Source organism: Rutilus rutilus (assembly GCF_951802725.1).
Source record: "Rutilus rutilus genome assembly, chromosome: 8".
In the NCBI taxonomy this organism is placed as follows: Eukaryota; Metazoa; Chordata; class Actinopteri; order Cypriniformes; family Leuciscidae; genus Rutilus; species Rutilus rutilus.
This window is the reverse complement of record NC_140222.1, coordinates 18,734,264-18,757,813: the sequence shown is the minus strand read 5'-3', so window position 1 is coordinate 18,757,813 and position 23,550 is coordinate 18,734,264. Positions and strand designations below refer to the sequence as shown.

Below are 23,550 nucleotides of genomic sequence, written 5' to 3'. Positions count from 1 at the left end.
ACTGTGTTGAAAGCAGAAGTAAAATCCATAAATAAAATCCGAACAAATGTCCAGTCACTTTATCCAAAAGAGAGTTAAAGGACAAGTTCGGTATTTTACACTTAAAGCCCTGTTTACAGATCGTTTCTGATGAAATAGAACAGTTAAGATAAAAATTTTGACACATGCTGCTGTCCCGAGAATTTTAGGTTTATTTCGCTTTCCCCCCCCACCTACAGAATGGCTGCATAGGTGCACTCGAACATATCCTTCCTAAAACGCATTCAACTTTCGTTTACAAAGAGATGAAACTCACCGAGTGGTCAGGGGTGTTCACTGATATGCTCATACAAAAATCGCTGCAAAATATGCTTTCCAACAGGTTTTATCGTAGTTTTTGTCCAACTCCATTGACTTGTATTGGGTGAGCTGTGTGAGGTACGGTATTACTCCGCCGCTTCTTCTTCTGCTTCTTCTGTGTATTCAATGAAATGCCAGTGGTTTGCTTGCAATTGGCAAAGGTGCATTATCGCCACCAACTGGGCTGGAGTGTCTATTATTCAAGCTCTCAACGGAAGAATCTACGGGTGTGAGACGTTTGGAAAAATAGATCCACAGTTTTACAACGAATGGTAAAACACCTGTTGGAAAGCATATTTTGCAGCGATTTTTGTATGAGCATATCAGTGAACACCCCTGACCACTCGGTGAGTTTCATCTCTTTGTAAACGAAAGTTTAATGCGTTTTAGGAAGGATATGTTCGAGTGCACCTATGCAGCCATTCTGTAGGTGGGGGGGGAAGCGAAATAAACCTAAAATTCTCGGGACAGCAGCATGTGTCCAAATTTTAACCGTTCTATTTCATCAGAAACGATCTGTAAACAGGGCTTTAAGTGTAAAATACCGAACTTGTCCTTTAAGCAGGCATCCCTGAACTCCCCATTTTGGCTTATAGGCAAACTGGAGCGGGTCCAGACACTCAGCTACCTTGGTGGTAAGCTCCCCCGCCACCACCTTCTCCATGCACTTGCAAAGAATCGAAGTGAGTGCCACAGGTATACAATTTGTCATCTTCTTGACATGGGTTTTTTTAGGAACAGGAATAATGGTTGTCTTCTTCCATGCTTTAGGTACATACCCTGTGTCAACATACCACCTAGTTGGGCCGAGCACTCTTTCAACATGCGGCCCTCAAGTCCGTCTCGACCAGGAGCTTTCCTTGGCTGTAATTTGGAAAGGATGGAAACAACCCTTTGCTCATCCACACTCATTGGTGTAGAGGTACTACTGATATCAAACTGGTCCCAGTCGTTCCCGGGATTAGTCAAATTAAACCTGGCATAAAAAGGGTTCAGCTGCTCTACAAAGGAAGCAGGGTCTGGACTATGAACTTGAGTTGAAGCTTTAGTTTTTCCCATCATCATATTCAGATTCTGCCATGCTATTTTTGTATTTCCCCCAATAATCCTCTCCTCCATCTTGTCTTTAAAGCGAAGCGTGGCCAGCCTAGTTTTGTCTCTCGGTTCCTTTTTCAGTTCATTAAAATGACTTTTATCACCCTCCATAAAGGCCATTTTTTCAGGTTAATACAATGTTTCATTTCCTTAGAAACCCAGGGGTTGTTATTTGGGTAAAGTTTAACTTCCTTAGTTGGACTGACATTGCCAGCACAGAAGGACATATATGAGAAAATATCATTTTCTCTTGTATATTTTATAAGGGACAATGACAGATTGTTATGCCCATGACTCTCTTACCTTGTAGAGCATCTGCAGCCTCAACTTGCTTCATATCTCTCAGGAAGTAGAGTGCCATATCAAGAGCTGCTTCCTTGACATCATACATTTCCTCTGTAAAGTCTTGCACAAAGTATTGGGTGTTCCCTTTATTTAAAATTTTCTTAAACTTTTCCAGCTCATTCTTCAGAAATATGATTATTTTGTTCTCAAGATCCTGAAAACAAAGCAAGAAAAAATAAGGGTCAACCAAGTAACCAAATCTTATACCCTTTGTCATATACATTTAAAACATGTTTAACTTGTAAACTATTTACTTGTAGTACAAATTACAGGCAAGCAACAGTAAAATGCACTCATTTAGTTTGACAATATTGAACATACGTAAGGTAAAGTGGTGGTGAGTACAAAAACACAAACAGGCCCGGTTCCAGAATCAAATAACTGGGTGCTCTGGTAAAGTGCAGATGAAGGCTGAGCAACGGCTCCACCATAGCATTGTAGGCTACAGTGGGACAGTTAAGAATATTTACAAGTCATCACTTTTACCAATAATTGGAAAATAATTGCAATAATATTTTTTCATGAATATTTGTCCTCTGTAGAGGATACCAGGAACTAGGACCAATTTATTAAGAAAATTAAAAGACATGAAAAGACATGAACTGGCAAAAACAAAATATGTTTTATTTCATTAAACATTCAATTTTTAGGTTCTAGCTTTTTAAAATCCAAACTTTGTATAAAAATTATTCTCAACTATGTTATGAAAGATATAACAGAATTATTTGATACACCATTTTACTTTATGCAATACGTGGGTAAATATTGCAATAAATGCCATTCCCATTCTATGAAATGCATCTATTCACTGTATCTAATTTGCATTTTAATGATTTTTTTTAGGCAACATGTAATAAAAAAGACGTGTAATAATGGGAATAATAATTGGGAATATTTTCATAAAATTATCTCATATTTCATAAAAATGTCCAGACCTAAAACTGTGATGTGTCCGAGAAATTAGCTAAAATATAATGTCCTCAACAGATTATTTCTGTCCTGTGCAGAGTGATTTCAGCATTTAAATGTTTGTAGCACGCAATTGGCTGTCGGTTCTCTAAGCAGTATAAAAAAAACAATAGTTTTATTCAATGATTATATAGACTGTAGCCTCGACAACTATGGAGCTTATAATATGACAAAATGATTTGAATTTGAATTGTGTAAATTTGAATGATTGAAAAGTGTAATCTAACAAAATCGAATATTAGCCTATATATTAGACTCACTTAGTGCTGTGTTGTGTAACGGCATTGTTGTATCTTCAGTCAATCACGTTTCGTAATTACTGTTGTGCTTTCTGCTTTGTTGAGTTTAAGTGAACACTAAATTGCCATATAAATAATCTCTTAACCCATACACTGCCTTGGGATGATTTTATGCATTGCATCATTGTCTTGTGAACTAGTCATTCAGTGTGTGTGTGTAGCCCCTTTCACACAGAGATTCCGGAAAATACATGGATAGTGTGTGTGTGTGTGTGTGTGTGTGTGTGTGTGTGTGTGTGTGTGTGTGTGTGTGTGTGTGTGTGTGTGTGTGTGTGTGTGTGTGTGTGAGTGTGAGTGTGAGTGTGAGTGTCTCTGGTGGTGCGAAGGTCAGCTGCCTGCACTTTGCTGGTTGTCACTATATTTTCTATCGCCTCCTTTGGAGGACGTGGTTGTCAGGTAGGGAAGGGGGTCCATGAGCTTCAGTTCCCAGGGGCCCCTGGGGGTACTAATCCAGCCTTGACTAAAGCCTATTTTATGCTTCTGCGTCGAATCGACGGCGTACCCCCGCATACCCCTCTGCGTCGCCGCGAACCCCTCTCCGACCCCTCCGCCGTAGCTTGACGTGCACCTCCAAAAAATTGTAACTACGCGTCGAGGCGACGCAGACCGCAAGGGCTGTGATTGGTCAGATTATACATCATTTCCGGAGTGTAGCTTTTCCGGTTTCCCCCTCCCGCTATACCGCCATTTTTAAAGTGACCACTGCACTGTTTGTTTCAACGATGGATCAAGTTGAGGAACGTTTGATCGAGGAACAAGACTTTCTCTCTTTCGCTCGCCATTGTAGGAAATGAAAAAGCGGAACCGGCGCACGGAACCAAAACAGACTAGCAAAGAGATTCGCGAAGAATTGTATCACTTTGGGGTAGATACGTGAAACCAAAATTATACCGACAACGCTTTATCTGTAGAGTGGGAAAGGGATCCTTCACAGGGAGAGACTAGTTGGCACTTCAGCACTGCATTGTTATCGGGTCTAAGTGCACTAAGATCAAACGTATTTAAAAAAAACAAACACTTAAAATTAAATCAGCATGATAAAAACTATGAATGACAAAAGATCTTTGATTGGGTTTTTTTTTTTTGTCTAATTTGAATGCTTAGTTTCCATCGAGTCCATTAGACTTCATGAGGAGGCGGGCTTTATGACCTATACTGGGACCAGCCACCGGGGGGCGATCGAGATGCTTTGGCTTCACTTTTCAGCACTTGTGTGGCACGCTTGGTCTACAGAAGAAAGCCCTGTCTAGGCTCCTCCCCTGTATGGGTTGTGTCAAGCCATTCGTGAGTCTGGTTGTTTGAAGAGAAAAAGATGAAATATAGTTGCAATAAACGCGTTAAGAGTCCATACAACTTCAGCAGCGGAGGACTTATTATTCTAATATTAGAAATCTAATATTTGTTATACGCTTGATCCACTCTGTCAATCACTCTTATTTCCTACAAATAAAGAATCTCACAACCGCAAACTTCTCAGTGTCCCCAATTTTACTTTTCGTGCTTGTGCATCTCAATGACGTCACATTCACAGGACTCTCAATCAACCTGGTCTGACACACTCTGCTGACAATATCATATTGTAACAATATTCAAGCGGGTTTCTCATTTCTGTCAGGACCACTATTGTCATATATGATTGACAATTAGCATACAATTTGGATTGGCGGTATGGTTCCGTTCTGGGCGAGAACTCCCTGCGCATCCATGCAGCCTAGCATGGATAAGAGCAGGGAGAGCAGCAATAACCCCCGTTTGGGTAAACAGAACAGAACCAACATGAATGTATTGCAGATATCATTAATTCAAGATTTTAAAGTACGACATAATTCGAGAATTTATTCTGATTCGAAGGGAATCAGAATGCCAAATCCTGACTGACGAGAGGAGGAACTGGGGATGGAGGAGGGTAATTCGCTCCTGAGAAACGCGATAGTTGCTGATAATACTGAAGCAGCTTATATATGTATACGGTGATAGGCGTCGTATTCCTATAGGTAGATGTGGATCAGCTGATAGTCAGCTGATGCGAGCTTGACTAACGTGACCTGCCAGAACTAACGCTACGCTTGATTTTTCTACTTTCAATATTAAATAAAAAAAACTAATGATACACAGTGGCCCTCATTTATCATTCTTGCGTAGAAACGGGTGTATTTGTTGCCGTAAGATTATGCTTACACTCCTCTCACCGCCTGATTTATGAAGCTGTGCGTACCTTTGAAATCCAGGTGTACGCAATACCTGACCTTGAATACCGACCGTCATTAGAATAACACGCCCCTATATATTCAAGTCTCCGCTTCCCCCACGCCCTCAATTTACGCCATGGACACACGGAAGACGGCAAACAAGAGAAACTTCTTTGAGAAAGAGAAAGCGAAACCAGGGAAGTGGAAAGAAACAAAATTGATTTCTAGATTTTTATTATTAATGACGCTTATTGTTATTTAGAAGAAGAATGTCGTTATTATTATTATTTGTATTATTATTATTATTATTATTATTTAAAAGAAGAATGTCATTTTTATTATTTTGTCAGTCTGAATGTTTTTTTTGGTCATTGAAAGCCTTTCATTACTTAACCCAGTCCGTGCACACCTGCCGGGCCTAACCCTGGCCTAACCATCGTTTCAAAGAATAGTACAACGGCGAGCGCGTCGAGTATAAACGCCTCGTCCGTTTGGGGAGGTGCGCGCGCAGTCTGCGGAGACTCGCGCTGCGGAGCCAGGCGAAAGTATAAACAAGGCGTGAACTGTCAGGTAAAGCGCACAGGCTCGCAACTGAAGGAATACATATGCCTACAATTCAAATGCTTTGGTAAAGTCACACAACTTAAACATTGAAGTCCATGTTGCACAAAAATAAACACTGAAGTTTATAATTACTATGTTGTTGTTTTTTTACAGTGGGTCATAATATATCATATCTTTTAGTTTGTCAGTGCGTTTTGTGGTGTTAGGAATTGTTTTTCTGCGCATTCCCGCACTCAAAACGTGCGTACACCACCTCCTGAGCTGGCGTAGGATTTGAGCGTGCCGTACGCCAACGTTCATATTGATAAATCTCAAAGTCACCGTGGTTTTGGGTGTACGCTGGAAATTTGGTGTACGCACTTTTGATAAATGAGGGCCAAAGTCTCTTGAACATCCACCACATTTGCGCCAAAAAACTATACTGCAGTGCAGCCAAAATGCTCCGTTCGACTTTTCTGAGATCCTCTACTCTTCCCTGTGGATGACGTGACCTACTTTCTGTACGATCTGAATTTCCGCGTTTTGAATTTTAGAAAACTGAATTTGAAGTTACGAATTTCTTCTTCATCTTGAAAACTTGAATCTGTATTTTTTAAAACTAGATAATTGCAGTCTAAGAATTCAGAACAAAAAAAAAACAGCTGTTTGGAAATACATGTCTATAAAATTCAGCCATAAAAACATTTCAATTTGTACATTTTTAAAAATCTATTTCAATATTCATTTAAAGAAATCAAATTCAGAACTATTTAAAATTCCACATAATATTCAATTTTGTTAGATTACACTTGTCAATAATTAATTTACACAATTCAAATAATTTTGCCATATTATAAGCTCCATAGAAAATGAGCAAAGACCGCTACAGTCGCCAAAAAGCTGTTGCTTTGTCAGTTCATCGCGATCTCACAAAGTTCTGTTGCAATAAATGAAGCTGTCAACAATTTTACGATTAATCTCTTACTTACATTGTGTCTACACTTTGTTAATGAGAGGTTTCGCAATCCTGCATAACTCAGCACTGAATAAAACTTTGTAATTTTGAGAGGTGAGTGGAAACTTAAACACCTCTGATTGGCCACTTTGTTTATGAGATCAACAACAGTGTCTGTGATTGGCTACATTGCTTACTGATGCAAAAACACATTATTGTTGATGAAATTCCAAAGCTGGCACGGAGGTATATATAATTACAAAAAAAAAGTCATTATGATTGTTATTGTTGTTAATATTATTTTATAAAGTAAGTAACATGTAAGATAAAAGGAGTTTTATCACTACATGTGACAAAGCTAGTCTCAGCCACGCCACGCCCATGGAATGTTGGCAGAAACTCTGATGCATATGGCACACTTTTCTGGAAACACTTCAGGAGTTTGGAAGTCACGATATGATTGGTTGAATTCTACAGGATGTCCAAGAGATGTGTGTGTCACATTCTTTATCAGTCCACTTGGAAACAAATGCCGTGACGCCAAAACCCCTCCTGGAAGAAGAAAGCTGTTGTGTTTACAACTGTGACAATAAGCTTACCAGGATCAACTAAACGCTGGATTTTCAAAAGTAGCCTATGTGAAGTTCTCATCGTCACTGTTGTATTAAACTTGAACAACATTCTTGAATAAATAATTTATTAGATGCACGCCGGTCTGTTGTTGTAGGGACATCGACATTATATTGCCACATGAACATGATGCGGAACAAAATGGACTGTGATTGGTTGTGTTGCATGTCAGTCAAACATCCTCTTGGGCGGTCCTTGGCCAAGAAAAGCTGTGATCAGTCTTCTGCCATCAGTCTGAAGGTTTTGCTACGCGAGACTACAGTAAGTGAGCTCCAGCTCTCCGACGCACAGTGTCAGCGTCTGAATTTACTCACTTCATTTCGTTCACTCTTTGCAGATATTGTGCACTCAAATACCATACACTATACAGGGATTAGTGAATGAGTGAACTGTTTTGGACACAGCTATTGTAAATAGATAGATCTGACTTTCCCCAGACTAGAGCGGAAACGCAAATGTGCACTGGAGCGTTTGCCAAATCTGTTTTGCCAAAATAATATTACAATATTATAATATATTATTACCAGGTATGGATCAAATCCAATAATCAACATGATTTCTTGGTATGTCAGATCATGTGTTTGTGTATTGACTGCCATTAATTTTTCCTGCTAATGGTCATAAAAATTTCCAAACTCTCAGTCATATATACATTTATTTTTGAGTTGAGATTTGAAAAATGAGGGAAGTAAGCATGATATAAAATTTTTAATTAAATACAATTTTACATTTGTTCAATAACCTATTTGTTTGTTATAAAATAAATCATAAGCATAAATTTATGTTTGTTTTACTTACCTTGAAGATCCAGAGGAGATTGCCTTTGAAATCCCGGCGGCAGCGATAATTCTTGAAATCTGAGTCTGATTTCTCAGATTGAACCCTGGTAGAAAAGAAAGGTGTTTGTTTTGTTTTTGCATTTCAATCCTTACTAATGGCTCAGTTACAATAAAAAGCAGAGTTATGTAGGGGCACTATCCTGTTGGTTGTAATAATAGACTTAGTTGCATATGTATTCCACTTGAACCTGATGACTGAAATTTATGATGAATTTAACTTTCAAAAATGTTCAATGTGATTTATATTTATATATGGATCACTGCAAACGGTCAGTTTGCTTTAAAAGGCACAGGTACATAACATGTAAAAAAAAACGTTATATATCATGGCTTATTAAGTCACATATTTTGACAAAGTAGATCCATTTAAGATCAAGTTTAATTTATGGTAATAAATTGTAAAATGTAAACTGCGGTATATTGTGTTCTCACCTGTTGAGAAGAAAAGATGCCAATTCCACATCACTCTTCAATTTCTTCTGTGCTTTTAGAGCTTCCCACCGTGTAAATTCTGCACCAATATTTACTGTGGTCTTTCGCCCTTTGCAACTAAACCACACACAAAAAGAAAAAAAATCACATAAAAATGTACAGGTTCACAGTTGTCAATTTCATTTGGCCAAACCAGCATCTTACTACTCCCTACTTCATCAGTACAGAAAGGTGGTTGATTGGAAAAGCAGTTTTATAGAGAACACAAGAAATACCTTTTGGTACATGATGGTGTTTTCTCACAGAAGTACGGTCCATCATCTTTTGAATGGTCACTCTTCATAGACACAGAGCTGGACACACGTGAGAACGATCTTTCACTAATGACACAAAGAGCAGAAAGGAAAAAAAAAAAAGTTACTACAGGAGATAATACAGTGTCATTTAAAGAGGTTTGACATTGCAAATGGTACGTAGATGTAATATTGCCCCTGTGTGTAATGTATTTATACATGATTGCCTGTGCTGTATTTCCACTGTGGAATGTAGTGCCCTAGTGGCTACCTGTGTAATTTAATGGCCATATTCATAAACAAGTAAAGCCGTTTCCAATTTCTTTCAAAATACTTTGATTTATTCTTGTATTCAGTCAAGTTCTAGTACATACACCAAGTTAACATCACTGCATGTTAGTGTAACGTGTCACTCTTCACAGACACAGATGACACATGTGAGCCTGATCTTACACTAATGACAAAGAAACAAGAGAAGAAGAAAAAACACTTTACTACAGGAGATAATTCATCCTCATTTGAAAAAGGTGCAATGTTGCATATGGTAATTAGATGGGTAGATGGAAAAAACTACAGCCAAGGAGGCTTTCTTTGAACTCTCTGCCTGCTCTTACACAGCCAAGGACACCATCTCTGAACCCCGTTTGCCTCTGTTCTCTCACAGCCAAGGAAGCCTTCATTGAACTGTCTGCCAAAATGAACTCATGGCCAAGGTGGTGGTCTCCTGCTCCACCATAGAGGTCACCAGCACCGCTAGCTCCACCATCATCAGTCAAGTCATCAGTCATCAGCTCAGCCCTGGCCACCTGTTCTGCCTGCTCTGACAGTGCTCCCTGCTCCCTGCTCAGTCTTCTGACCCTCTTCCACTCCACGGACCTGTTCCACCATCCCTCCCCCTGAACTGCTTCCGCTCCACCAACCACCTGGATTTTGTTATGAGGTTTTGCTTAGCACAAAGCATCTGGAAGCTACTCTTAAGGGAGAGGACTCTGTTATTCCCCATGTCTTGTCTGAACTTTTGTGTTATTCCCTGTTCCTGTGGCCATGTGTGTATTAATTATTTTCTTAACCGTGACACTAGAAATTAATTAATGCTTTAAAGGGGTCATATAATGGTACATGCACTTTTACAAGTTGATTGTACTAAAATGTGTGTTGGCAGTGCCTGTACACAACCATCATAAAATGATAAAAATCCATCCAGTGTTTTTTTTTTAAATATCCTTATATGTTTTACACTCTCTGAAATCAAGCCGTTCGACCTAGTGACGTCACAAGGTCGGACGCCCCTCCCACGATTGTTGATTGACAGCAGCGTTTCAACACAGACCCACCCTCGCTCGTGAGCGAGCTGTCTGTCATCATAGTGCATGGTTGATATACTGGAGAAGAATGGCGTCTAAGCGATTTTGGTGTTCTGTTCTTGGGTGCAATAAGGAACACAGCTGTCATTTTGATGTTCCTAAATCCGAACTGCTGAAGACTCAGTGGCTGAGTTTCGAAGGGAATATTCCCAAAGCATTGACACGGGGATTCCCCAAGATCAACGTCCATGCTTTCATGTTTGCTCATTTCACACCAGACAGCTTTCTGCTCCTGAAAAAAGGATCAGTACCAAGTATTCATGTTCCTGCTGCACCTCCAGAAGAAGAAGTGAGTGTAACGTTTTATTAACCTTTATATTCATCTTTATATTAATCTTTGCAAATAGCTTGCACGCTTCACGGTGAATGCGGCTGTTTACACTCAGGGTACATTAGGACATGTTTTCTATGTACGACGTTCTCAATATAATTCATAATCCCACGTTTATAATGAACAACGCGTTATGGTTATTGTGTTATTGTGTTACAAACTATTTTTTTACAGTCTATGGTTACAAATGGTGTACGCACAGAACAGAGGGGCGGGGTGAGCAAAGCTCATTATCATTTAAAGACACATGCACTTAAACGGCGTGCTGAAAACAGAGCTGTTTTTGACCAGGTAAAATTTGTGTTTTCTTACAACACTAATGAGAATTTTTTATTAAAGTATATTACAAACTTTTTATTTATACCCTAAAGAATCATATTAGCTTGTACAAAAATGGCATTATATGACTCCTTTAAGAATTTTTTTTTTTTTTAAGTTTTATGAAAAAGTATCTATTGTGTTTTATTTATTTGATTTTACCAATATTTACTGTGGTCTTTCGCCCTTTGCAACTAAACCACACACAAAAAGAAAAAAAATCACATAAAAATGTACAGGTTCACAGTTGTCAATTTCATTTGGCCAAACCAGCATCTTACTACTCCCTACTTCATCAGTACAGAAAGGTGGTTGATTGGAAAAGCAGTTTTATAGAGAACACAAGAAATACCTTTTGGTACATGATGGTGTTTTCTCACAGAAGTACGGTCCATCATCTTTTGAATGGTCACTCTTCATAGACACAGAGCTGGACACACGTGAGAACGATCTTTCACTAATGACACAAAGAGCAGAAAGGAAAAAAAAAAAAGTTACTACAGGAGATAATACAGTGTCATTTAAAGAGGTTTGACATAATTTGCAAATGGTACGTAGATGTAATATTGCCCCTGTGTGTAATGTATTTATACATGATTGCCTGTGCTGTATTTCCACTGTGGAATGTAGTGCCCTAGTGGCTACCTGTGTAATTTAATGGCCATATTCATAAACAAGTAAAGCCGTTTACAATTTCTTTCAAAATACTTTGATTTATTCTTGTATTCAGTCAAGTTCTAGTACATACACCAAGTTAACATCACTGCATGTTAGTGTAACGTGTCACTCTTCACAGACACAGATGACACATGTGAGCCTGATCTTACACTAATGACAAAGAAACAAGAGAAGAAGAAAAAACACTTTACTACAGGAGATAATTCATCCTCATTTGAAAAAGGTGCAATGTTGCATATGGTAATTAGATGGGTAGATGGAAAAAACTACAGCCAAGGAGGCTTTCTTTGAACTCTCTGCCTGCTCTTACACAGCCAAGGACACCATCTCTGAACCCCGTTTGCCTCTGTTCTCTCACAGCCAAGGAAGCCTTCATTGAACTGTCTGCCAAAATGAACTCATGGCCAAGGTGGTGGTCTCCTGCTCCACCATAGAGGTCACCAGCACCGCTAGCTCCACCATCATCAGTCAAGTCATCAGTCATCAGGTCTCCAAGTCATCAGCTCTTCAAGTCATCAGCTCAGCCCTGGCCACCTGTTCTGCCTGCTCTGACAATGCTCCCTGCTCCCTGCTCAGTCTTCTGACCCTCTTCCACTCCACGGACCTGTTCCACCATCCCTCCCCCTGAACTGCTTCCGCTCCACCAACCACCTGGATTTTGTTATGAGGTTTTGCTTAGCACAAAGCATCTGGAAGCTACTCTTAAGGGAGGGGACTCTGTTATTCCCCATGTCTTGTCTGAACTTTTGTGATATGCCCTGTTCCTGTGGCCATGTGTGTAGTTGTCCCTGTTGGTTAATCTTACCCAGGTGCGTCTTGTTAACTCATTATCTTGTTAAGCTTGTTTGTCCCTGTGTATTAATAGCCATTAATAGTGTAGCCAATAATTATTTCCTTAACTGTGACACTAGAAATTAATTAATGCTTTAAGAAAAAACAGTCAGAAAAGTTTTATGAAAAAGTATTTATTGAAATACTTTCTTTCAGTCTATGTGTAGTAACAATAAGAAACCCATTAAATACCTTTTGGTAGATGATGGTCTTTTCTCACTGAAGTTTGGTGCATCATTTTTTGAATGGTCATCCTTCACAGACACAGAGCTGGATACAGGTGAGCCTGATCTTTCACTAATGACAAGACTAAAAAAAAAACATTACTACAGAAGGTTCCTCAGTAAAATATATATATATATATGAATGCTATATTAAAACCATTCATTATTATTCTTCACTCAAATCCAAAGGAGAAATTGATTAATTGAGTCATGAAAAATGCATTCAGCACCAAGGCAAGGCAAGTTTATTTATATAGCACATTTCATACACAATTGTATTTTAAAGTGCTTTACATAGAAGAAATTAAAATAATCTAAAGAAAGAAGAATAATTAAAACAGTTTAGAAAAATAAAATAAAATACAGTACAGTACAAACAGTCGGACGAACACAGTGCTCATTCAATAAATGCACACCTAAACAGAAGTGTTTTGAGTCTGGATTTGAATGTGACTACAGTAGGAGCACATCTGATCTCTTCTGGAAGCTGGTTCCAGCTGCGGCTGGTATAATAGCTAAAAGCGGACTCTCCTTGCTTTGAGTGAACCCTTGGTATTTCTAGCTGATATGATCCTAATGATCTGAGTGATCTATTATTTTTAAGTGAGCATATCTGCAATGTATTGAAGTGCTAGGCAATTGAGTGATTAATATACCAGTAATAATACTTCAAAATCAATACTGTGTAAGGACCTGAGGACTTGTGTGATATGATGTCACGGTTTGGGTTTTGTTCCTTGTTCCTGTTTCATCTATGTCATGTGATCCCGCCATGTGTTCCCTTGTCTAATGTGTCATGTTGTTATTGGTTCATTGTTTCATTGTTCACAGGGTGTCCCTTGTCTAGTCGTTAGTCTTGTGTATTTAAGCCCTCATGTTTGCCCTGTGTCTTTGTCTATTATTGAATGTTTCATGTTTGATTATGTTTTAAAGTAAAGTTGCATTTGGGTTCTCAACCAGCTTGCCTCAAGTGGATTCATTCGTAACAGATGTTCATATTTCCTGGTTTTGCTCAGAATCCTGGCGGCAGCGTTCTGTATGAGCTGCAACTGTCTTATGGTCTTTTTGGGAAGGCCAGTGAGGAGTCCATTACAATAATCCACTAAAAGCCCTGATTACTGAATGTAGATCGGAAATTGCTTTCTAAAGTTTTAGCAATGCGCCTTGAACAATTCTGTCTACGATAATTGGGATTTATACAGAGTATGAATTATGGTTAGTGCTGTCTTTGGATACAGAGAAGGCGTTTGACCATGTTGAATGGTTCTATCTTTTCTTTGTTTTGGAAAAATTTGTTTTAGGTGAAAATTGTGCAATGGTTCAGAGTGCCGTGTGCAGACCCAAGCTCTGCTGTATTGACGAATGGCTTTTGATCTGATTATCTCATATGCATAGAGGCACCAGGCAGGGTTGCCCCCTGTCACCGCTTTTATTTGTGATGGCTATAGAGCCTCTGGCTGAAGCGATCAGATAGGCAACATCTATTTCAGGTTTACAGGTGGGACATAGGCTACAAAATAAGATTGCGCTTTATGCTGATGTATTGCTTTTTTATCTGAACCTGAGAAGTCAGTTAATGCTCTGATTGAGTTGATTAACTGGTTCAGTACTTTCTCTGGTTATAAAATTAATTTAGCTAAATCTGAAGCAATGCCTTTAGGTACTCTTATTTCCAAACCTAATATTGTGCCCTGTTTTCCTTTAAGTGGTCACTTCTAGGTTTCATATATTTAGGTATTTCAATTGAAGCAATTGTATGAATCTAATTTGTTCCTTTATTTGAGAAAATACGGCAAGATTTAGAATGCTGAAATTCCTTGCCAGTATCTTTGCCATGTCGGATATCACTTGTGAAAATGATTGTATTACCCAAATTATTATATCCTATTCGAATGGTTCCTATACTGTTCTCAAATAGGGCATTAAAGGGCATGATTAGCTGGCTGACTTCCTTCATATGGAGTAAACGCAAGCCTAGATTAAAAATGTCAGTACTTTATCTCCCAAGTTCTATGGGAGGGTTGGATTTTCCAAATATTAAGATCTATCAATTAAGTTCTCATCTGAGATACATTGCAAAGTGGGTTAGTAATGATTCTTCCTCTACTTGGTTAGATATTGAATCTTCCTTATCACAATTCCTTTAAGAGATCTTTTTGTTAAGAGTTTTCGAAAAATAAAAGGAATTTATGATAATCCAATTATAGTTAACACTCTGAAAGCATGGAGATTGGTCTGTAAGCTTGAAGGTAGATCTAAATTGACTTCTTTCTTTACCCCAATATTAAATAACCCTGATTTCACTCCAGGAAATTTGGATGATGGTTTTAAACGTTGGTGTAACTTAGGACTTATTAGGCTTGGGGATATGTTTTCAGACAATAAATTAATGTAATTTATGCAGTTAAATTCAGAAGTATCAGTTGTTCAAACAGGATTTTTTTCGTTTCCTCCAATTAAGACATTACGAATAACACAACACTTGTTAGAAATTGTGAAATATCTTCAGTTGAGGGGTTATTATTTTTATCATCAGGAAAAATGTCTCTGGGTAGGTTTTATGGTTCTTTGTGTTCAATCTCTTCTGCTGATACCCAGAGTATTAAAACTAAATGGGAAGAAAAGTTAGCTACTGACATTGATGATGAAACATGGGATGACATTTGGTCTTATGCTAAGAAAATATCTGTTTGTACATGTACAAGAGAAATACAATTTAAAATCATACATAGACTCCATATTTCCCCTAAGCGCAGGCATTTTTTTAACCCCTCTTTATTGCCGACTGCCTAAAATGTAAAACTGAAATAGGTATTTTAACACATTGTCTGTGGTCATGTAACAGACTGCAACAGTATTGGTGTTTAGTCCTAGGGGAAATGGAAAAGATCTTTAATATTCAGTTGGATTTTGACTCAGTGTCACTGGTGTTTGCTATACCCAATGGACGCATTGTTTCATCTGCTAATAAGAAATTGTACAATATTGTATCCTTTTAAAATATTTTACTTAATTGGATCAGTAAATCTCCATCTCTTAAAGGTTGGCAGAAGGTTGTTTTTGAGTTGATTCCCCTGGAGCATCTTACCTATAGATTACATCAAAAAACATGCCAGTTTTATAACGTTTGGACCTCATATCTAGACTATTTGGTAACTTTGCCCTATTATTACAATGAATTTTGTAATTGAATAACTCCCTGGACATTTAACATTTGTCCTTTTCTGCATCTTTTTGAATATGTTATTGTTTTTTTAAACAAACAAACATTGTTTTTTGAAGTTGTGACACCTGGCAGATCAACACCTCAGCCAATAAACCTTGATCACTATCGGCATCTTTGTGACCTTTCGAATGTAAAACAGATAAACTAAAGATAAACTAAAGTTGTAACTGAGAAGCAGGACACTTTGTTAATTTTTAACCATACACCTTAACTGGTCTCTGAACATGACGCTTCTTCATTTTACTTTATTCCTATGTGTTTGTTGTGTTCTATAGACTCATATACACTAACACTAAGTCTTATCCTCCATCTTACTGAGCTTCATAAAGGGATAGTTCACCCAAAAATGAACTTTCTGTCAGGACCACTATCGTCAAATGCGATTTACAATTAGCATACATAGGATTGACGGAATGGTTCTGTTCTGGGCGAGAACTCCCTGCGCATCCATGCAGACTAGCATGAATAAGAGCAGGGAGAGCAGCAATAACCCCTCTTAGGGTAAACAGAACCAACATGAATGTAATGCAGATATCATTAATTCAAGATTTTAAAGAACAACGTAATTCAAGGATTAATTCTGATTCAAAGGGCAATCAATCCTTGACGCGGTCTTACCTCTGTTTCTCTGAGAGACTCATCTTTGAGAGAGAGAGAGAGTGATTTCCTCACTCCTCTGACATACTGCAGCTAAACTGCCATTGAAAACAGATCAGCACTGGGATCGATGTGTTGAAGACATTCAGCTGTTCAGCACGACCTGGACATAACCATAATGTTATGAGGTGAATATAATTATGAGTGTTGAGGTGGTAACAAACAATCTGCACAAAAATAACATGGGTGTAACCAAATGTTTAGGTGCATTTCAAATAACTCTTCAAAACAAAACATAACAAAATAAAAACATTCTATGCAAGGAGAAACACTTTTTTTTCAGCGCTGGATCAAAACATTGAAGGGAAAACATATATTGCAGTTTTATATGATTTTACACTCATATTTAGGCTACTTATCCACCAACGAACCATATCTTTTCATTTGATTTCACATTATTTGCTCAGAATTTATTGTATGGCTATTTCAAATGCTCCCACAATGGTTACAATTGTTATAGGTCATTGTGCTATATGAACGGAAAAGTTATATTTAATTATAGCTTGCATTTGTTACATTTGACACAAACAAAAATACATTAAAGCATCATTACGTTACGTTACTTGATGTTTACTTACATCATTACGTAAACTGTACGTGCTTATGGGGTCTGATTTCCGGTTCGGTACGCTTTCGATTTTGCATCATCACAAAATAACAGGCAAAAATAAAATGAAGGAATTTTAAAAAATGCCATTTAATACTTGTATTGACAAAGCATTACCTGTTCTTAAAAAAAAAAAAAAAAAAAAAACTATCGTCAAATGCGATTGACAACTAGCATGCAGTTTGGATTGACGGTTCTGTTCTGGGCAAGAACTCATGCGCATCCATGCAGTCTAGCATGAATAAGAGCAGGGAGAGCAGCAATAACCCCCCTTAGGGTACAAACAACAGTAGGCTACCAACATTAATGTTTTGCAGATATAATTAATTTAAGATTTTAAAGAACAACATAATTCGAGGATTTATTCTGATTCAATGGGCATTTTTTAATTTAGGTCATTGTGCAACGTGCACGGAAATGTTCTATTTAATTATAGCTGACATTTGTTACATTTGACATTGACACATAAATACATTAAATCATTATTCACCACGTGCTTGAGGTCTGGTTTCCCGCTGTGTGCTTTGCTTTCAATTTTGATTTCATCACAAAACAACAGCCAATGAAATAAAAAAAAAGGCCTCGTAATACTAAAACCATTAACTGTTCTTTAACGTAATTATCAATCACTGTAATAATTGAGGACGTTTACAAAAAAAAACTTACTTGCTGCGTCGGTCTGGAGCATCAGAAACGATTTGTAAAATGGTTTCTTTTTCTCACTTTTACTATCAGTAGTCACATGACAGGATCACCCATAACAAGGCATAAGTGACCTTTGCCAACAACCAGTGTTCTGCTACATTTATGATTTTTAAAGCCTTTAGATTTGTTCACGGTTAACATTGACTGGTCGTTCGAACTCATTTATGCCTTAATAAATCGTCACTTTTGTGTCTTAAATTTTCAGTCAGCCTTAATTTGTGTTAGTCAGATATCATGCGCAAATCATGTCAGCAAACCAATTGTGAGATGTGTTCATATAAAATGTGACAATATTTATAGGTGAATATTTATTTCAGAAACTATATAGGTGTTTCTGAAATTAATTCAGGTGCTAGTAAAGTGTAGGTGAATCTTGTAAGCAATGGCTCAGGAACAACATGTACAATTGAAGATTATAGTCACTATAGGCTATAACTGCAACCGAATTTCAACACATACAAAAATGAGGACATAGACATGAAGACTTTGCATAACAAATAGCCATCACAACACCGGTGTTACAAAATCAGTTAGTCTCCATTTACAATTTGTGCCATATTCTCAGATCAGAACAGTTCATATCTGAATATATAATAAACATTTTAGATTTTGCTGTACAGAGACTGTCATGACAGAAGACAGGAAGCAAGTAAACTCTTTATTGAAAATGGAGAATATTAGAGTCCCGTTGTGGAATGTAGGCTGGTAGCGCAGGGACTTCGAGGGTCAACAGTGCTGTGAGAAGGTGAGTTGAGTGCGCTGGTGAATGGAGGTGATAGATCCAGACGAAGAACGTAATCCACAGAGACACGGAACAGGAACAAAGAAGCACCAAACAGGAACGGGAGAACGACAAACAACGATCTGACAAAGGAGATGAGAAATGGGTGAGTATTTAAAGGTGAGTGAATTAGCTGCAGCTGGCGCCCTGAATGAGATCAGCTGGACCGCTGATCAGACAATGATGGCCGGTCACGCCCACTAACACACACCCACACCCACATAACAACATAATACTAGACAAGCAGGAAACAATGCATTCATGAACCTTGACAGAGACATCACATCGTCACATATATTAATGTATCCTCATAGATACAGTATTATAGTGACTCTTCTGAGGATCCTCACCTGACAAACATAGCCTATATATATATATACATATATATATATATATATATATATATATATATATATATATATATATATATATATATATATATATATATATATATATGTTTACTAGCTTTATAGCACCCGAATATATATGTATATAAAACATAAGAGATCATTTCTAAAATGTGTAGAAATGTAAAATTGATAGTATGGTATCACATGCAGTGAACCCATCAACCAGTCTATGTTTTTACCTGATCTCGGATCAGTTTTATAAGTTTGGACATTTTATTAATACATTTGTATAATACAAATGAAAAGTAGTAGATGTGTCTTTGAATAGCCAAGACCTCAAAAAAAATAAGTAAATAAATAAAATGAAATCACAAAACACACTACAAATTAATAAACTAACATAAACTTTTTCAAAATGGTTATGCTTCATTCTGAAGGGTTGTTATTTTGTAGATTGCATATTGAAACTTTGAAAGATTTTGAACAGTTCTGTTATTGGGATGTTTTTTACTGTTCTGATTGGTTGTCTCTGCTGTAGTGGGCGTGGCTGCTGTTGTGAGGTCACTATCAGTCCGTCACTGATGAATCAGACATTCTCACATTAGGACACTAGGGGGCGATGATGATGATGATGATGATGATGATGATGATGATGATGATGATGATGATGCCTTTTAACAAGCCTCAGAGGATTTTTGTACAGGAAACTTAGCATTGTGAAATAATTTGATTATTTTTTAGGCCTATATTCACCAATATCCACCCTAGAAGATCAGCAGAAGAGCACAGTATGTAAAGCATACATACACTCCAAAGTATATCAATTTCATCAAACACTTTTATAAAATACATTTGCCATACCCTTCTAACAAATCCAGCCTGTGTTGTTTTAGTCTGTTTAGTTCTGCTGGTGTTGTTTGTGGTTTTGGAAGCTGGGAGATCAGTTTATATCAGCTCCAAATAAGACCAGCATTTACAGGCTGTTTTCTACTGAAATAGACACTGTCAAAATACTCTACAGGATGTTGCTTCTGAGAGAAAAGAGAAGTGAGAAAAGAAAAACTGAGGATGTCTAACATTCAATGGGCTATTGCAGAAAATACAATATGCACGATGCCATCTGATTCCATCAGTATACTGTAATTTTAAAATCTCTTTAAAAAATAATTATGTGTTGTTTCTGTTGAAAATGATAGTCAAACATTTCTAGTTGTGGCATTGACCCTTAAAATGACAAATGTTTATTCAGTGTGAAATGACACAGTTCAGAAACTAATAAAACAGATGAAACAGCGCTTCACTCGATCACACCAACAAATGTGTGAACTTTAGTCATGTGACTCATAAACATGCTGACCATATTTTATATGCCATACAACAAGATAATGTTAAAATAAAACTGGTAAAACTTCAGGCGTTGTATTGAGCAACAAAGTCTACTGGGAAAAAAACTCAAAACATACAGCATTGCAAGATCCCATTTTCATATTTTTAAAAGATTGCTTATTTATAATGACAACAGTATCTGTATTTTGGTGGAAACTGCTAAGCAGTTTATTACATTATATTGTTTATTAGGCTTACATAAATGTTAGTTTTCATTGACTGTACCATGTGACATAGTCTAGTGTTAAGCGCGTTCACGTACACAGACGCGCTCATGAACTGTGTTTATTCTTCCTGACTGAAGAGTTTCTTTATAAACCTCAGATTATCTACTTATTGTTCAGATCATAGAGTGATTTCAGGATCTCAGACTTTTGGAGATGATGTTGCTCACACTTATTTTGTTCTCTTTGAGTGTGTGTTGTCTGTCTGGTGAGTTATAAACATGTTTTTATACTTCTAGTGATACTGTAGAGTTAAAATTGTTAACTGTAAAAGCTGTTAATAATATTGTGTTTCAGGAGTGTTTGGTGACACAGATGCAGTGAAGTCAGTGTCAGTGATGGAGGGAGATTCTGTCACTCTAAACCCTGATCTTACAGACATACAGAGAGATGAAGAGATTGTGTGGAGGTTTGGAAACATTCGCATCGCTAGAGTGATCATGAACATTACTAGATATGATAATGATGAGAGATTCAGAGACAGACTGAAACTGGATCAGACTGGATCTCTGACCATCAGTGACATCAGAACCACAGACTCTGGACTTTATAAATTAAGAACCATTATTAGGAATGAGGAGTTTATCAAGAGATTCAAAGTTACTGTTGATGGTGAGTAGAGAATTACACTGTACTTTTACTGTCTTCGTCATATTCTTGTTATAGCAGGGTACATGTAAAACAGCTTTAGGCCAAAGTTTGATAGAAAATAAAAAATGTCTGACCGATCTCTTCAGACACCAGACTGAACATCTCAACATCACTGAACTCTGACAGATATGTTCAAGTACATCAATAGTCATAATTAGCATTTAAAGTTTTTACAAAGTTGTATTTTTTTGTCAATCAAACTGCCACTAATGACTCTCTTTAGCCATTACACTTCCAGACCGACATCCTACATCACAGTCTCCTTCACAGTCTCCTCATCCTCCTCCTCCTCCTCCTCCTCCTCCTCCTCCTCCTCCAGTCTCAGTGTCTCTGATAGTGCTGATCTCTTCTTCTGCTGCTGGATCTCTGATGATCGTGGCTGTTATCATGATCTTCTGTATGTGCAGGAAACACAAAGACACAGGTACTGTAGATGCACCTACAGCTTATACATCTGTAAACAATAATGTGGAGCAGCAATATTATAGGAAAATACATGTTTTGATTGAAAATGTCTGTCATTACAATTGAAGATGAGACTCACACTGATGCAACACTCTACACACACACTGGACAAATGATGGTGAGTGTCTCTTCAGTGACATTTACATTTATTCATTTAGCAATTTTTTTTTTTTTTAAATGTAATGAACAATGCAAAATAACTGCATAACATAAAACAATATAATACTACCACTGTTTTAAACACTGCACATTAAATATTGGCAAATATGTTTAATAAGTTTGTGAAATAGTATATGCTGTTATTCCATTATAAATAAATCATGCTTCCTGTGCTAAATGTCTGTCTGACTTGTTTGCATTTATATATTTAGCTCTGTATTTGCTCTTGTCCTGATATCTGATGTTGAACATGTTTTATTTCCACAGTCCACTTGCTTTTATTTTTTGCCACTGTTATGAAAGCTGCTATTGTTTTCAAAATTTCATAATAAAAGTCCCAAGAATATAAAAAGACAGAGATCATTACACACAAACACAAGACCATCATTCAGTGTGAGAAACATTGACTCATACCCTGTAATATCTATCGATGGATTTTCAGCATATTTCTGTCATTTATTAATTTTGAGCTCTTGCAGTTTTTGCATCTGAAACATCAGGTTTGTTTTTCTCCTTTGACCTTTTGTGTTTGTGTTTCTTACAGAAATCTGAAATGACAGAGGTGGTTTATACATGTTTAATCACAGATCATTGATCAAACTCTCTGATTCTGTTTCTTTACAAATGATGTGTTGATCATCGTATTGACTTTTGTGTTTTATACAGTATTACTCTTTCAAATAAAATAAAATGTATATTTGTTGAATTAAATCATGTTTTTGGATTCCTTTAGACTGATATTGATATTCACATATGATCATCGTCACAATAAAATATTTTGGGCCAGATTTACAACAAAAGGGGCAAATTAGCGTGAGACCGCGATCCCACAAAACCACTGGTGGGAGTGGAAAGTTCAGCCAGCAACACTATCACCCTGTAGCCCAAGACTGGTTACCCACTGAAGCTAAGCAGGACTGAGCCTGGTCAGTACCTGGATGAGAGACCTCATGAGAAAACTAGGTTCCTGCTGGAAGAGGTGTTAGTGAGGCCAGTAGGGGGCGCTCACCCTGTGGTCTGTGTGGGTCCTAAAGCCCCAGTATAGTGACGGGGACACTATACTATTAAAGAGCACCGTCTTTTGGATGAGATGTTAAACTGAGGTCCTGACTCTCTCAATAAAAGAGAGGTGTAACCTCGGCATCCTGCCCAAATTTGCCCATTGGCCTCCTAATCATCCCTATATATATATTGATTGGCTTCATCACTCTGTCTCCTCTCCACCTGTAAGCTGGTGTGTGGTGGGCGTTCTGGCACAATATGGCTGTCGTCGCATCATCCAGTTGTTGCTGCACATTGGTGGTGGTTGAGGAGATTCCCCCCCTTCAAATGTGAAGCGCTTTGAGAAAAAAAAAAGTTTGAGTTTAAAAACTGCATTTTAAAAATAACAAAACCATAAATAAAAAAAATTGTAATATTCACATTTTAAACTGATATTATTATATTTAGTTTGCTGGCTTTTATAAACTAGATATTTTCTCAAAGGGAAAGGGTGTCAAACCCTGATCCTGAAAGGCAATCGTCCTGCAGTTTAAATCAAACACAACAAAACCTGCTAAAAGTCTTCAGATTTACTTGGAAACCTGACAAGCCCTAAGGCTAGATGAGAAAAACATTGACATTTGTATGCCTACATTTTAGGCCAGATTTACTAATAGCGTGCCA

At 37.5% G+C, this 23,550-nt stretch overlaps 2 protein-coding genes across 11 annotated transcripts in view; one reads left to right on the top strand and one right to left on the bottom strand.

Moving 5' to 3' along the window:
• The window catches only part of LOC311295879 (uncharacterized protein), a 166,563-nt gene extending 148,659 nt beyond the window's left edge, over positions 1-17,904 (bottom strand). For 8 of the 9 annotated variants that reach the window (XM_084417414.1, XM_084417419.1, XM_084417418.1 and 5 more), the window contains exons 1-8: positions 17,831-17,904; positions 16,519-16,660; positions 12,643-12,759; positions 11,294-11,398; positions 8,911-9,015; positions 8,636-8,752; positions 8,163-8,247; positions 1,738-1,933 (exon numbers count right to left, since the gene is read on the bottom strand). In XM_084417414.1, the coding sequence (XP_084273540.1) occupies positions 1,738-1,933; positions 8,163-8,247; positions 8,636-8,752; positions 8,911-9,015; positions 11,294-11,398; positions 12,643-12,759; positions 16,519-16,541 (748 nt within the window). In that variant the 5' untranslated portion in view covers positions 16,542-16,660; positions 17,831-17,904. The remainder of the gene's footprint in view (positions 1-1,737; positions 1,934-8,162; positions 8,248-8,635; positions 8,753-8,910; positions 9,016-11,293; positions 11,399-12,642; positions 12,760-16,518; positions 16,661-17,830) is intronic. The other variant, XM_084417415.1, reaches the window with a different exon arrangement.
• A 163-nt stretch (positions 17,905-18,067) lies between these two features.
• LOC311295917 (uncharacterized protein) lies at positions 18,068-22,559 on the top strand. Of its 2 annotated transcripts, XM_084417484.1 has the most exons (6): positions 18,068-18,756; positions 20,731-20,818; positions 20,908-21,222; positions 21,485-21,685; positions 21,795-21,844; positions 22,430-22,559. In XM_084417484.1, exons 2-6 carry the CDS (start codon positions 20,767-20,769, stop codon positions 22,478-22,480), a joined length of 669 nt encoding a protein of 222 aa, XP_084273610.1. In that variant the 5' UTR covers positions 18,068-18,756; positions 20,731-20,766; the 3' UTR covers positions 22,481-22,559. The 2 variants fall into 2 exon arrangements, with proteins under 2 accessions (XP_084273610.1, XP_084273609.1); XM_084417483.1 differs by lacking the exon at positions 18,068-18,756 and having other exon boundaries at positions 20,676-20,818; positions 21,795-22,497.
• Positions 22,560-23,550: the final 991 nt, after the last annotated feature.